This window comes from Rhea americana, unplaced genomic scaffold (assembly GCF_003343005.1).
Source record: "Rhea americana isolate MKP2758 unplaced genomic scaffold, rheAme1 scaffold_314, whole genome shotgun sequence".
NCBI lineage: Eukaryota > Metazoa > Chordata > Aves > Rheiformes > Rheidae > Rhea > Rhea americana.
This window is the reverse complement of record NW_028186440.1, coordinates 164,429-178,653: the sequence shown is the minus strand read 5'-3', so window position 1 is coordinate 178,653 and position 14,225 is coordinate 164,429. Positions and strand designations below refer to the sequence as shown.

The window sequence follows — 14,225 nt, the reverse complement described above, 5'->3', positions numbered from 1 at the left end:
TTTTACAGTGTCCTGCAGCTAGTTTTACTTCTGGAAGCTAAGTGAGACGGAAAATTCTCTCCCCTTTCACACTCCTCTTTGAACACCACTTCATAGGAATACAAGGGCTCTAAAAGCTTTGCAGCTGGTTAAAGGAGAATTCCCACAGGAGAGATGAAAGGATTCCCYGCAGTGCAAGCGGCTATGCGGATTCTGAGTAGCTCTGAGCTGTAGTTCTCTGGAAGTTTTCTTAAATTAGAGCGACTCTCAAAGTCATGCTTTATGCCCTAGGCTATACTAGTTCCCAAAGCAGGTCTGCATTGCAGGAGTATAAGGGTGGCTGACAGTCACCTGAGGGCTTTGCTGGTGGACCATGTCTTTTTGTGACACAGCTGGTGAATTTAAGAGAGATCTGGGCTTATGTATTACATCTAGCTGTGAAAACTATGAATAGAATTCATTTTTAGAAAGGGAGGGTTTTGTCTTACACCACTATGATCCATTTCCCTTCTTGTCATCTACCTTTGGTTCTTGAGTATGTATTAAATATTCTGTAAACATCACATGAGGACATGTAGCTAAGTGTAAGTGAGGGTGTAAGGCCTACTGGAATAGTGTTGGGGAACTGTGGAAATGGAGGGAGCCAAACTTTGTACATTTTTGTCCAAAGTGCTTTTTGAGAGAAGACTTGTAGAACTGTCCCTTGAACTGTGCCTGGCCGTTGTTTTGGAGAAAGCTTGTTAGAGGTTCAGAATAGGGCCATAAATTAACATCTCYTGGTCCTCTTTCATTAAGAAGTGTGGAAGCACACTAGGGAGTCTAGGAACATATGCTAGTACAAGACACAACTGACTGTAAGTTGGAGATAGATTTCAAGAGCTGCAATGTCTCTGGCTATGTGTGGAGTTTTAGACTCCTAATAATTTTACAAGCAAATGTAGGCATACAGATATTTAGCATAAAAGGAGTGTTATACCTTCTAGGACACTCTCCAAATTCATGCACTGTTCTTGAGACATCGGTGTAGTTAGCAGGATAATATGTAAATGTGTTACAAACTTGAGATACCTCCCAAATTATCTTATTATCTCCTTTTGTGCAGAATTCACTGAATTTGTCATGTACTACATCTGTTTTTATTTTTTCAGATAAATGAGGTAAGAACTGACAAAGATTCACAAGTATYTAAATGTTTGTAATATTTTTCCAATCGACCTACATGCAGAAGGGATGCTGTACTTTGAACTGTATTGAAAGGAAGCTGACACTGAAAACCCATCAAACTATATAACAAAAGTGAACCTATAATTTGGCAATGCTAAAGTGATAAATCTCAGTGTATGCAGAACCATATGCAAATATGGATCTCCAATTTTCATTAAGTGATAGGAAAAAACATTTTATTTAGCCATATGATAATGATTCAAGCTAGGAAAAATCCTTGTGGTTTCTGATATGCTTCTGATATTTGAACTGTGCTAACAATTTCTATCTGAAGAATCAACCCTCAAAGCCCTTTTGACAGCTGCATCATCTTCTATGATTATTCATTATTCATCAAAGCTTAAAGAGAGTCAATACACACCAGATCCTTAACCTTTTGTGACACAACAGCTGTATTTTTCAGATTCCAGTGGGCACCATCTAAGATTTCCATGTRTATCAAAGCTGTAGCAATCAAACTTGAGAAAAGCAGTTTTGCTATTTTAAGCATAGCATGGTCCTTTTAGGATCTGTGTTCTCAGCTTGTTACATTGACAGTATGACTGCAATCCTCAGCCATGAGCCTCATAAAATGCAACGGAAAATCAATTTCTGGACCTTCTCCCAAAASAACTGTCATAGCAAAAAAGGTAGGATGTTTCATGACTAGCACCTGAWGGTGTAACAAAATAGTCCCTCATTGAATATGCATCTAACTACTTCTAAAAACTTAAGAACCTCTATCAAATACACTTTTTTGTGGAATACTGCCCAATAAGATGTTGATTATTTATGACAGTCCAAGATGTTCACTGTTTGGTATTTGTGCCAAGGGAAAGCAAAAATAGAAGAGATAAATAAATGGAAGAGAACCATTACCATTATAAACACGAACATGGAACATAAGAAATTTGTATGAAAAGAAGTTCACAGCTGCGACCGAGAAATTGRAAAAAGGTGACGGGGTATATATATGTTTTCATGTCAGTGACAGAATGACATGTATTACCACTTTTTGATAGATGGATAGGCAATATGCTGTTCAGGATCTAATGACACAGGGATGCAGTAATCATATTCAAAGAGATTTCAAAGTGTGTTCTTAGACACCTGTYGGTGCTACCTTGGAGCTAAGCCAATCATATGCTGATCAGACAGGAAAATAATTTACAGATAGCAACATAATTGAGGTCTTTGAGACACTCAAGAAAACACCGTGCAAAGTAATCACCTTGTAGCTGAGTAACTGAAAGTTAAAACATGAACTCCTATAAAAAAGCTGCTGCACAAAAGGTCGCAGGCAGGTGTAAGAGTTCTTCGTGTGCTAGTATGTCTGCAGCTCCAGAGCCCCCACATGAACATAGGAGACCTAGACAAGACAGCGGAGAGGATGATCAAAAATATGCAATGGTTTCTGTATGTGGGGAGATTAAATACACTAGGCCTCTTCAATCTGAGAGGGAGACAGGAAGTAATCGGCAGGACAATGGTCTAAAATCAAGACCGACTTGGGGAAAGCAACCAAGTGATTACTGCTGCCAGCAAGGGTGCAGGCCCGGGGCAGGCCTTGCTCGCACACACGGGCAGGCCCAGGTGTTTTAAGGGCTAGGAGCTAACGGGACAGGCCAGAAGCAGCCTGGTGCGGTGCCACCACAGGGAAGGAAGGGGGAGGGAAGGAAGGGGGAAGGGAGGAAGGGAGGCAGGGCACGCACAGGGAGCCCCAGCCAGCGCCCCCCCGCCGCTAGCGCGGCACTGGAGGACTCCCACCCCGCACCGCGCTTGTCCCGTCTTTCCGGCTCGTGTCTATGGTTCCCGCGGCGGGGTGGGGCGCGGCCAGGCGGGCGGGGCGCATGCGCACGTCGCTCCCGGCGCCGGCCGGCTCCACACTGGCGGAAGGGCTGGCGAGGGGCTGCCGGCGGGATGGAGGCTGCCGGCAGGGAGGAGCTGGGTGAGGCGCGCCGGGCGGCCCAGCGGCGGCGGGGGGCGGCGGGGCCGCGGCTCGCCGCGGGGCGGAGAGGGGAGCCGTGAGGAGCAGTCTGCCGACTTTCACCCTGCGCACCCCTCCGCTCGGGCCGGAGTGGTTCGGCCCGAGGGGGGGATGCGCTTCAGCGCTGAGCGCAGCTGGGCGGGAGGAATGAACCATCCCACGCGGCGGAGGGGGTGGGCTGTGTCCGGCCCTCCTGGGCGGCGGGCGGCGCCTCGGGGGCCGGGCCGGGTGGCGGTGCAGGGCCGGGCCGGGCCGGGCCGGGCCCGGCTGCCCTAACGCCTCAGTCTCGCCTCACCTGGCTGCTGTTGAGTTGGTGGGACGTTAGGGATGTAACGGCCGTGGCTGGAAGTTCATGTAGATGCTTCCTGATCAGACCCCTAGGAGATGCTTTCCTCTGCAGTGAAAGCTCGTGTATGTGTGCGTTTTTTTCTTTCTTTTTTCTTCCCCCYTTTTTTTGAGGGTATGTGTGTCGACATATTAGCTATATTTATTGCAGATTAATATTCAGCCATTTGAGAGTGTGTGAGGGCACGTGTGTGCTCACCCTTTCATCTGCGTACTCATGGGCCGACCAGGGATAGCTCGGAGCTGGTGGTTTGAAGGCGGGTGCTGTGCAGGAGTGGGCAGCTCGGCTGCCTCAGCAGCCCGCATAACCCTTGCTCTCCCGTGGTGGTTTTGGGGAGCAGGTAACATGCTTCAGGTTTTATTTTCTCTGCAGACTCTTGCATCTTCCAACCAGAGATTGCAGCCTCTGGAGCAAAGGTGGCAGAAGAAAATTCTGGCTTCTTCTTTAAGTACTCTGCTTCACAGATTTGCTAGAATTAATGTCTGGCAGAACCCTTGGAACTGGATTTTTTTGAGGGATTAAAGTTAAAAAATGCAGATAGACACCTGATAAGATGGCAGAAATTGCCTACCCACTTCATTCTTGTTTATTGAATACTTTTGAATGATGACGCATCAGAAGGAACTTMAGAGTTTTTTAGTCATGTAGGAATGTGTAGCTTGAGTTAGAGGACAGTGGATTATTTTAAGATTAACATCTCTCCAGATACATGATTCATTGTGAATTCAGTGTGCCATAATGCGTCTCGGAAAGTGCATAATAAACTGTTAAGGACTCTGGATGCTTTAATGAAATAATTCAAGTGTCTTGTTTTATTAGTCTTCTGCTTTTTGACAATTATGTTGCAAAAGCAAATAATTCTTTCTGCTTAATGAGGAATTACTGACTTCCAACACTTGCTTAGAAATAATGGCTTTCAAGATTAATGTTCTTGTAAACAAGAATAAATGAATTTTATTAACTTAGTCTGAAATAGAAATAAATGATTCAAAGATACCTTTCAAAAGTAAATCAAGTAATTCCACCAAGTATGGCTTTAAAGTTCTTGAAAACCAACAAACCCAACAAAGTATAATGTTAACTTTTATTAGGACTTTTTAGCAATTGTTAAACATTAAATGCTTGCTTATCTTAAAGTAGGCAAGTCTCTTTTTAGTTTTCTTTTGTGGAAGATAGTTTGTGCTTTGAGGGATTTTTGCTTGTCTGATATTCTGTCTCTGATGTTCAACTAAAAAGATAGATTATTTGTGTATGGTTGAAAGGATTATCTCTTAGTTCTCTCTTGAACTAGAAAAAAATCTAAATATTTCAATCCTTATAAGCATACTCTTTGCACTGCCATTCATAGTCGCTTAATGTTGATCCATAATTTATATATCAACTATGGAAATACATGGCTGAGTAACTTCATATATTCTATCAGACTCATATGTGCTTGGTATATTTTAGTTTGATATCTTCTGGAGAAAAATGCTGCGCAAGTTCTTTGCAGGGTGAAGTTTGGGGAAAGGAGAAACATATCCCTTCTTTAGTGGTTGAGGGAATACTGAGAGTTTTAGGGCGAATTGTCTATTGAACCAGTGGCAGATTCTGAAAATAATCAGAATAGTCGGTGATGATGGTATTTCAGATTTTTTTTTCTTTTTTTCTTTTGAGAAAGCTGGTTTGGAACACTGTGCTGAAAACCTTCTCCATAGCTTTAAGATGATAAATTCACCCTCTGTAAATTAAGTGGAATGCTTAAGGAAGCCAAGCCCCTACTGGCGTTATAGTAATGGTTGTTCCCTGATATTTGTGTGATGATATTAGTGTTGCCTGTTGCAGCCCGGGAAGCACCTCTACAGTGTGTCTGCTGTTCACAGCCTTGCTCCTTAATCTTGGCSCACAAAGAGCAGCCGTAGGCTTGGTTTGGTGACAGAGGCTCTGGGCATGTATTGTTCGTTATGAGGATGGCATTCTAACAAACTGTTAACATGTGCAAGCCTGTGAAAACATATTAACATAAAATCACATCTTAGATTAGTATAAAATTTACATGGTTCTGATTTCTCTCTTATACAGCAGTCAAAATGGTTGCATTTTAAAATGAATCTGTTTCCCTATTACTAAGGCACTGGTCACCTCGTGCTTCATAGAGATATTTTACAGGRCTGTGAATATTCTGCTGTACTCCTGGCCTTGTTAGCATGTTCTAGTGTAGAAGCTGTGACTGAGTGATGAACTGTCTCTGAGACCCCCTTTGATTCATGCTCTTTACTAATTATTTATATGAATATACATACTAGGTGGTATTCCAGCAAGATCTGTGTTTGCCTTCTCCCATACACTGAGTGAATACAGATGATGTAGACAGTTATMGGCTATATCCAGTCCTCATAACTACTTATATTTTTATGTCAAATCCAGCCCTTCCTGTTAGCTGACACTAACTTCCGTAACCCTCAACRGGGGRRAAAAAAAAAAAGATTATATTGCTTGTATTTGCAAAACAGTTTTTAGGTGGCAGCTTATCTCAGAGGTAACCTTCTGTGAAGGAGCAAAGGGAGATTGGATTTGTCTTTATTTTTAATACTGCCTTAGCCTTTAACTTGCTTTTCAGCCATGGCTCATTGCTTTATATTTTTGTCTGTTTCATCCATAAAATGGAAATGATGGAGTTGAATTTTGTGCTTGCTTGTGCCTTGTGCTGCTAAGAGCTCCAGATAATTTTTRAAATCTTAATTACTTGAGCAGTTGTCGTTGTTTGTAGTGATCTCTCAAATTTACGGAACTAGGTACCATGTGAAAGAATCTTTATTTTTGTAAGCTTGTTAAATTAAAAAGAAAAAACAACCCACAAACAAGAGGTTAATCTTTTCTGTGCAGACTAACCTAGATTGTTAATTCTCTAGTTACTTAATTCACTAGCTTGCAGATTTGTTAACTTAATTTGTTAATGTCACTTGCTTATGAGTAAAATAATTGCCTAACCAGCAGTGAAAGTGCTCATCCTTCCTCCCCTGTCATGATGTGGGTGTCCCTTGAATTGCTCTGGGAAGCAGGAGAGCCTCAGCAGTCCAGCTGCTGGTGGATATACTGCAAAGGCTTTGGTGATTTGAAGTATTTGTACCTTCCACCTTAGACATTTGGTCTGTACCATCTCTGCTGGTTGTTACTGCGCAAGCATTTACCTAATTCCGAGGAGTTTCAGCTTTATGAGATGTTAACAAGTAATTGTTTATAAAACTTCAAGGATAGCAGACCTTATTCCTTTTTTGTCCTTGAGTATCTGACATATGTGTTGCTCTTGCTTTAGCCTAATGACGTTGTTTCGAGCATACATCAGACTTTAGCATGAGCTGTGGCCTCAAAGTCCGAGCAGGAATAAAATGAACAGCCACAGTAGTACAGAAAAAATAGGTTCTTGGTGAAAACTGAAATTTACTTTCTGTGGAGCTTTCTAACCGAAGGATTACTTAAATGTGCTATATATAGCTTTACAATTAAGTAAATTTAGTAATGGGTGAAAGATTTCTTTGGAAGTAGGTCCACAAACATTGGCAAGAAGCTGGCACATTCTGAAGGTTAAGAATATTAACTTGAAGATGCAAGAAAAGAATGTTTATAAAAATCTAACCATTACRGTTTTATTCCCCAGTATTTAAGTAGGAATTGACTAGCAGTTAAAATTSTTCAGACTTCTTTGAGAATACCATGGTCATGTTTATGCATCACTATAGTATGACTTATATCTGTAATCGATCAATGATTTATATCTCTGGTAGATTAAGGAGTCAGTTTAACATTACAGTTATAATTTTGGGAACAGTGGAAGAAATGCATTTTGGGTTGGCTTACTGGTGTTAGGCAGTACTTGTAGACCTTTGACATCCTTCTTATGTGGGTGTTCACAAAAGAAAGCAAAAACAGTGGCAAATATGCAAATAACTTAAAATCTGAAGACAGCATTTGGTCTGAAAAGAAATTTTAGGATAGCACAAGGCAAAGAGAGTTTCGTCTTAGCTGTAGGAAAGAAAAGGATAAAATGTGGTTGGTGCTTTGGTTAAGTAAAAACAAAAAGATGACTAAATGTGAACTGTCTCAAAATTCTTAGTTGTGCTGAACCGTGAAATATAATGCAGATTTTTTTTTCAATGAGTGCTGTGACTGAGAATTGGATTGTTAATAGTAAATGATGTTTAGATACRTTCTGGACTACTTGGTGGAGCAGAGACCTAAAGCAGACTGAGGTGTACACTGTATCATGGGCTTTGTGATATGRCAGTCAGTCAACTTCACCTCTGATTCATGTATGGCATGCTTATGCTGTTCTTGTAGCATGGATTTGACATCTTATTTAAGCTGCATGTGTTGGAGCTTCCTATGGGGGGGGAAAAAAGTCAACATGTGTATTCCATGCTGATTTTATGGCAATGACTGGACTTCTGGCCCTAGCCTGAAATTATCTGTCCCGAGAAGTGCTAAGTTAGGCCCTTGCTGATCTATATTATGGTTACATATATGTTTTGTTGGGCAGAGGCGGCTTAGGATTTCTTGACTGGYATGCTTTGGATCAATTAAGTTTGGATGCTACGCAAGCCTGGGCATAAGTACGGGTAGGGACTGTGCTTGAATTGCAGTAAAGACGTAGCCACAGTATCCCCGCAGTGGAGATCTGTTACCAAATGAAGGAACCTGTGTTTAGAAAGTTGCATGATCGAAGCCTGGTAATATACCCCTGGCCTGTTACTCTTTACTGATCCATGCATTTCGGGCCAAAGTTACACACTAGTCATGGGATAAWTGATGGAGAGAGGAGGCAATTTGAAGAGCAATGGTATGACTAGAATAGCGGCTAAATAGTGTTTTTTGAGTACTTCAGATAATCGAATATTTAAAGAGAACTTGTAATAAGTGTAGTTACCACAGTGAGTTAGTGCTGATTAGTATGTTACTCATTTTAAATCTGGTTATAGTGGAATTTCTACTCAAATGAGTTATTGTATTGGAATAAGATCTACGAACTGCTGACCTAAGTATACAAGTAGGAAGCAGACCTGAGTTCTAACTTTATCTCTTTCTGGGAGCATGAGTAAGTAATAGACCTACTCTATTTCATTCTTCTCAGTATTTATTGCATAGGAGTGGTATGTTAATGAATATTTGAAGAGATTTCAAGATAACTGTTATTATGGTTACGTACTGGTCTCATAAGACAAAAAAAATCTACGTGAATAGGTATAGATTTTAAAGGGGTTATTGTTGAACAGGGTTTTACAGGCWTAGCATTCTACTGTGCAGTTGGCCTAAAATCAAATTTTAACCCTTGGATTTCATTTCTTCAGACACTACGTTTTATATTTTTACTGATTTATTATTATTTTTTTTACTCTGGTCTGCAGATATTTGATATGTTTTTGAAGCAAGAGATTTAGTCTGTCCCTATAGACAAACTCTTTCAAGGCCTCCTGTGAGTTATAAAAGTAAAGGATATATAACTTTAATGTTGTGTGGGGAGGTATATTTAACAATAATATTTTTCTTTATTGTCTGTATTATTAAATCAATTTCCAATTCTTTGCTTTTTATCTCATTTAAATAAATAGTTTCTAGTCACATATGGTCAGACTAATAAGTATCTCAATAATGACTGAGTTAAAATAAATACCTCTTAAATAGTAAAGTAGGGCCAGGCTAGAAAATAATTAAGCCACTTACTGTGCTCTAGTTGTGTACAATTTTGCTGTTGTTGTGGTCAGCTTAACAGGTCAGAGAAAAGCCGATAGCAATGGCCTTGGAGAGTGGAAGGCCTAGTTGTACTTTTGAGATGCATTGAGTAATTTTTTTTTAAGATTTGTTTTTATCAGCATTTTAGAATCTGTTTTATCTTTTACAGTAGTGTGGTAAACAGTAGTATTAACAAAATCAGTTGTGTAATATAAATCCTGTGCAATGAATATGGATAAGCAGTTTGTATGTGTAAAAATAAACACATGCAAGTGTTAGTTTTAATATTGTGGAGCTTTAAAAAGTCTTATGATGGGGCGTTCAGGGAAACTCCCCTTTTTAGCTCTGTGTTAAAATAGACATATCTTCAGTGTTTTGGTAAGGTTACGTCTCTTGCCTACTCTCCAGAAGAGCTGGTGCTAGGTTTTTCAGGTGAAGAAAGTCCCTGTAAGAGCACTTTGGTGACATTTGTCAGCTTGGAACATGGAATTTGGCTGGCTCTGTTGTTGAGCTGCATTTGAAAGAAACACGTTTAAAGAATTTTCTAATAACCTGCTAACCTATTAGCTTTTCTTGACATTCAGGTCTTCATTTCATCCTGTAGGCTGATGATGTTGGACAGGTTAACATGAGGTGAATTGAAAGCAGAATGTAGGTAATGCAATATGTAGCAGACTGTAGTATGTATGCAAAAAATTATCAGATCTTGCACTTAGTAACTACTGAATAATGGCTGCTCCTCTAGAATAGGAGGTTCCACGCTGCTGAGACTCATTTTGTATAAAATATGCTATCTTGTACCTTGAGACACTTTGTAAATAAAACTTAAATCTGTTTTTCAGAGTAAATACTTTTTAATGATGCATTGCTTTTCTCTTATTGTTAGTAATAGCTCACAACTGTTAGCAAGAAATGTAATACAATGTGAAACTGAGATGTAGTATTGTATAAATATCACTTATAAAATGGCAGACTATTGTGGAAAAATAAATACTAAGAAAATGTACCTTATATTCTGTGATTCTGTGTGATTCTGTGATAATATTCAATAAATATTCAAACCACCATGATAAACATATTTAGTTACCATTCTGTCCTTTGGTCTGTTTCCCCCTCCCCCAAGTAGTTTTAATTAAAAATTGGAAGTTACGTTAAATTCAGTGTGCCCTTCCTTTTGGGTTAAAATGACTGTGTGGTATAGGAGACCTTGAAGTGATGAAGGGGCACAAATATACTTRAAGTGGCCCAAAGTTGGAGTATGAAAATATGTTGAGACCATATGACTACTGTTGTTTTTGTCGCTTGTGAAGTTGTGTGCAGTACCGTAGTTCAGTGAATTCCATTGTGATCTCTGGTGGTTTTGTGAATCTTCCTGACTCTTACAAGCAAATTTTGAAACGGCAGATTCTCTGGAGACGGAGATATGAGTACAGGAGAGCATATATCAAAAGGTATGAGATGAGATGCAAGTTTTAAAGCCATGTTGGTTCAGTGTGCAGGAAAGAAACTAATAGATGTGAGGCTGGGAAAAAATTTAATGTCATGCAGGCAAATTTACAAAAGTGAAAGCAATCAAACATGAAGATTTTGTTTTAACCTAACATGGAGATTATTTACTAGATCTAGAAGAAGACTTTTTCATGCATTAGAGGAAGGTGTAGTAAAACTCTTGCATGTTCGAACATCAATTATAAGGGAAATCATTTAACTGAAAGCTTAAGACATAACATGAGGACAAAACTTTGCATAGCAAGAGTGCAAAGCCAGTAGTGCTTGTTGTGTACAGCTTCTGCACAGTCATGGTTTCTGCTTATGGAGGAGAGATTTGCCTTGCCAGCATCTACCTGTTGACATCTCCAAAAAAACTCACTTCATTCTAGCAATRTATGACTGAATTATGTAAAAATCATGATTATATACCAAATGGTAATGCAGATGAGACACMGGTTTGTTTTGACCTGCCAGCCAGTTACATCTTTGAATAAATTAATCCTATCATACAAACTTAAAAATGTGGATTATGGTAATATTGTTAGTATTAGCAAATGGTAGAAAATTGGTACTATCTTGAAGTGTAGAACAGCACAGAAGGAAAAGCTGCCTTATGCAGCATCTATTAGATGTAAAAACCAAGGATGGATATCTCCAGATGGATTGGCTAAATGTCCTTTGGAATAGGAGGCCCCATTCCTCTTCATATTTGATATACATTCCAAGGGTATCTAGCTGTACCAGTGAAGAATACTATTGTGGAAATGAATTCTGATACTGTTGTCTAGAAGGAATGGCTTTCACAACTGCAGGTGCTTGATCTCRTGCTGAACAGATCCTTTAAAGATATCTGAAGTCTTTATACTCAGAGTTAGTCTTGGTAGGAGATTATGCTGTAATCCCACTGGAGAARATAAAGAAGCCTTGTTCAATGATACTTTGTCATGAAGTTAGGACAACATGGGATCTGATAAATCCAGAAGTTTCAGATAAAGAGTTTAAGGTATTCTGTATATTAAAGATTCATGTATGGAACTGAAGATGATTTCTTTGAATTCAAATAAGCAATTGAGAATAGTTAGGAGAGACAAGCAAGGAACTGAAACATTAAAATGGAAAGCAGTAGTAATAAAAGGTAAGAGAAGAAGGTAAGGAAACCTCAGGCAAATCATTAGTGAAAAGCTGTATGTTGTTGATATATATAAATGTATATAATAACAATATATSAATAGATTATTTATACTGACTATAGAGCGAGAATAAAAATTTTTGCATATAACCTCTGGRAGGGGTCATCTTTCTTTTGGGTCAGTATAGTATGCCACATGATTTGTTGCCATCTTGAGGAGTAAACTGCACCTAAGTAGCGAACTTGGGAGTTTTACCAGTGCTTAAAATTACAATATAGAAAGGATTTTGGAGTTTAGTTATAAAGACCTTGATATGAATTTATTTCAGATTTTTCTGTATTTTTGGAACTGCTGGCTAATGTGGTTTTCTGTTTTTTTATCTCACTGAATTGTTTTGGCTGCTTTTTCTTCTTTGCCCCTTTCATTTGAAACTGGTTCTGATGTAGCTCTAGTTGCTTAGTAACAGGTATTACCAGGTTTATTGTCTGACATCAAATCTTCACTTTGAGGAAGATGTCATCAAGAGATCAGAAAACCTTGATAAAGAGGGAAAAACAACTGAGCAAATCAATTTGAGCCTTTCTGTTTCATGGGAAGATCTGTCCCTAGCTTTAGCTGACCTGCTGTGCTACTTGCTTTTCTAGATGATGAAACAGCAGAGAAGGAAGAGTTGTTGCCTGTTCGTTTGCCCCTGCCTTTCTTAACCTAATGTTTTTTTTTTCTTCTTCTTTATGGTATTGACATTTGTATGTTGACATTTTTATACATCTCTTTAAAACTCAAGTTTACTTTTGTTGATAGCATATATCAGAGAACTAGTCTTCTACAGGAATATCTTGCTTCTTTGTCCAGGATGTGTCCCTGAAAAGAGCAGTGGTTAGTGATATTCCAAATAGCAAAGCAATTTTTTGCTTAACAGTTCATGTACTAGACATGGATGCATGCAGAAATTTATGAAATACACACAATTTAAATATATGGGGACAATATATGTGGCGTGAKGGGGGGAGATGCAGAAACAGAATCRTTGGGATGATCAATTAAAAGAGAGGCTGACTTTTTGGAATGAATCAGTAATGTAAATCTTTCAGTTTGAGCATTCTTACTGCCTCTTTTTGAATGCTTATTTTTCATTACTGTCATCATCTCCCTCATAAATGAAGGTCAAGTAAGTCAACCAAGAGGAAAATAAGGAACAAAAAGGGTGTTATGGTCAAGCATTCAGCCTCATAGGTGAGGAAGCTGACTTGTTTTTGAATGATGATTCATTCTAGAAAGACAGCTAACCTCTCCTTGTTTGACAGGTATCAGTGATCCTGTTCCTTTCCATCCTTCATGCCAAATGAGTCTTCTCTCTATTCCATTAATTCTTAAAGGAAAAAAAATGCTTTTCTGTTAATCAGAATCAGTCAACTGCTGTATTTGACAAATGAACTTACGGGTCAAGCTCAGAGGGGAGGCCAACTAGGAGGATGGAATGGTGAGTGTCTGCTGCAGACTACCCGGTCAGGAAGAAGAGGTGGATGAAGCTTTCTTTTAAACAACTAGAAGGAGCCTTCTGGTTGCAGGTCCTGGTTCTCATGAGGGACTTACTATCTGTCTTATCTATCTTATCTATTTTTTTTTGATTTAGGTGCTGAATGATCCAATTAGGGGAAGTGCTTCTCTGACTCTGCTACTCATGAATAAGAAAGGCAGCTTTGGTTGTAATGACCATGGATGGTGAAGTTTTAAAATCTTAAAGGCAAGCTGCTGACTAAAGACAGTGTACTTCAGGAGGGTGAATATAGGCTTGTTTAGGGAACTGACAGGCAGGATGCCTTAGCAGCTTGCTCTGATGGGCAGAGGAGCCCAGGAGAGCTGATTGATCTTCAAGGATAATCTCTTCAAAGAACAAGAGCTGTACAATTTGATGTGCAGGAGGCCAAGTGGCATAGCARGAGGCCAGTTTGCCCGAACAGAGAACTAACTGAACTCAAATGCTGAAAGGAGGGTGGAGAGTGGGAACAGGCTACTCAGGAGGAATAGAGCAGCATGGCATGGTGCACAGCAAACATGAGACCTCAGTCACAAACTGCAGCAAAAGAAGTTTCAGTAAGAGGGGAAAAAAAAAGCTCCCTGTGAGAGTGGTTATTGCTGGAATGGGTTCCCATGAGAGTGTGGAAATTCATCCTGAGATACTTTCAAAACTGAAGGCTATTGTGTAGCTCATCTGAGCTTCATCTCATCCGCTTTTTTTATAGTTAGTGGAGTGAAATACAAGTCTCCAGGATGCAGTTTGTCATTTGGAGATACTTGAATATTGAAATTGGGTCAAAAATCTTCCCTGRAGAATGTTAAATGTACAGTACTTGCTTACTCTTCTCCATGTTCTTCTTGCCTG

General features: G+C 39.4%; 1 protein-coding gene across 4 annotated transcripts in view; it reads left to right on the top strand.

The window, feature by feature from the left end:
* Nucleotides 1-3,048: 3,048 nt before the first annotated feature.
* The window catches only part of SLC36A4 (solute carrier family 36 member 4), a 129,169-nt gene continuing 117,992 nt past the window's right edge, over nucleotides 3,049-14,225 (top strand). For 2 of the 4 annotated variants that reach the window (XM_085310234.1, XM_085310235.1), the window contains exon 1: nucleotides 3,070-3,130. In XM_085310234.1, coding sequence (XP_085166360.1) covers nucleotides 3,103-3,130 — 28 coding nt within the window. In that variant the 5' untranslated portion in view covers nucleotides 3,070-3,102. Of the gene's footprint in view, nucleotides 3,131-3,427; nucleotides 3,587-14,225 lie in introns of those variants that run through there. The other 2 variants (XM_085310236.1, XM_085310233.1) reach the window with 2 other exon arrangements.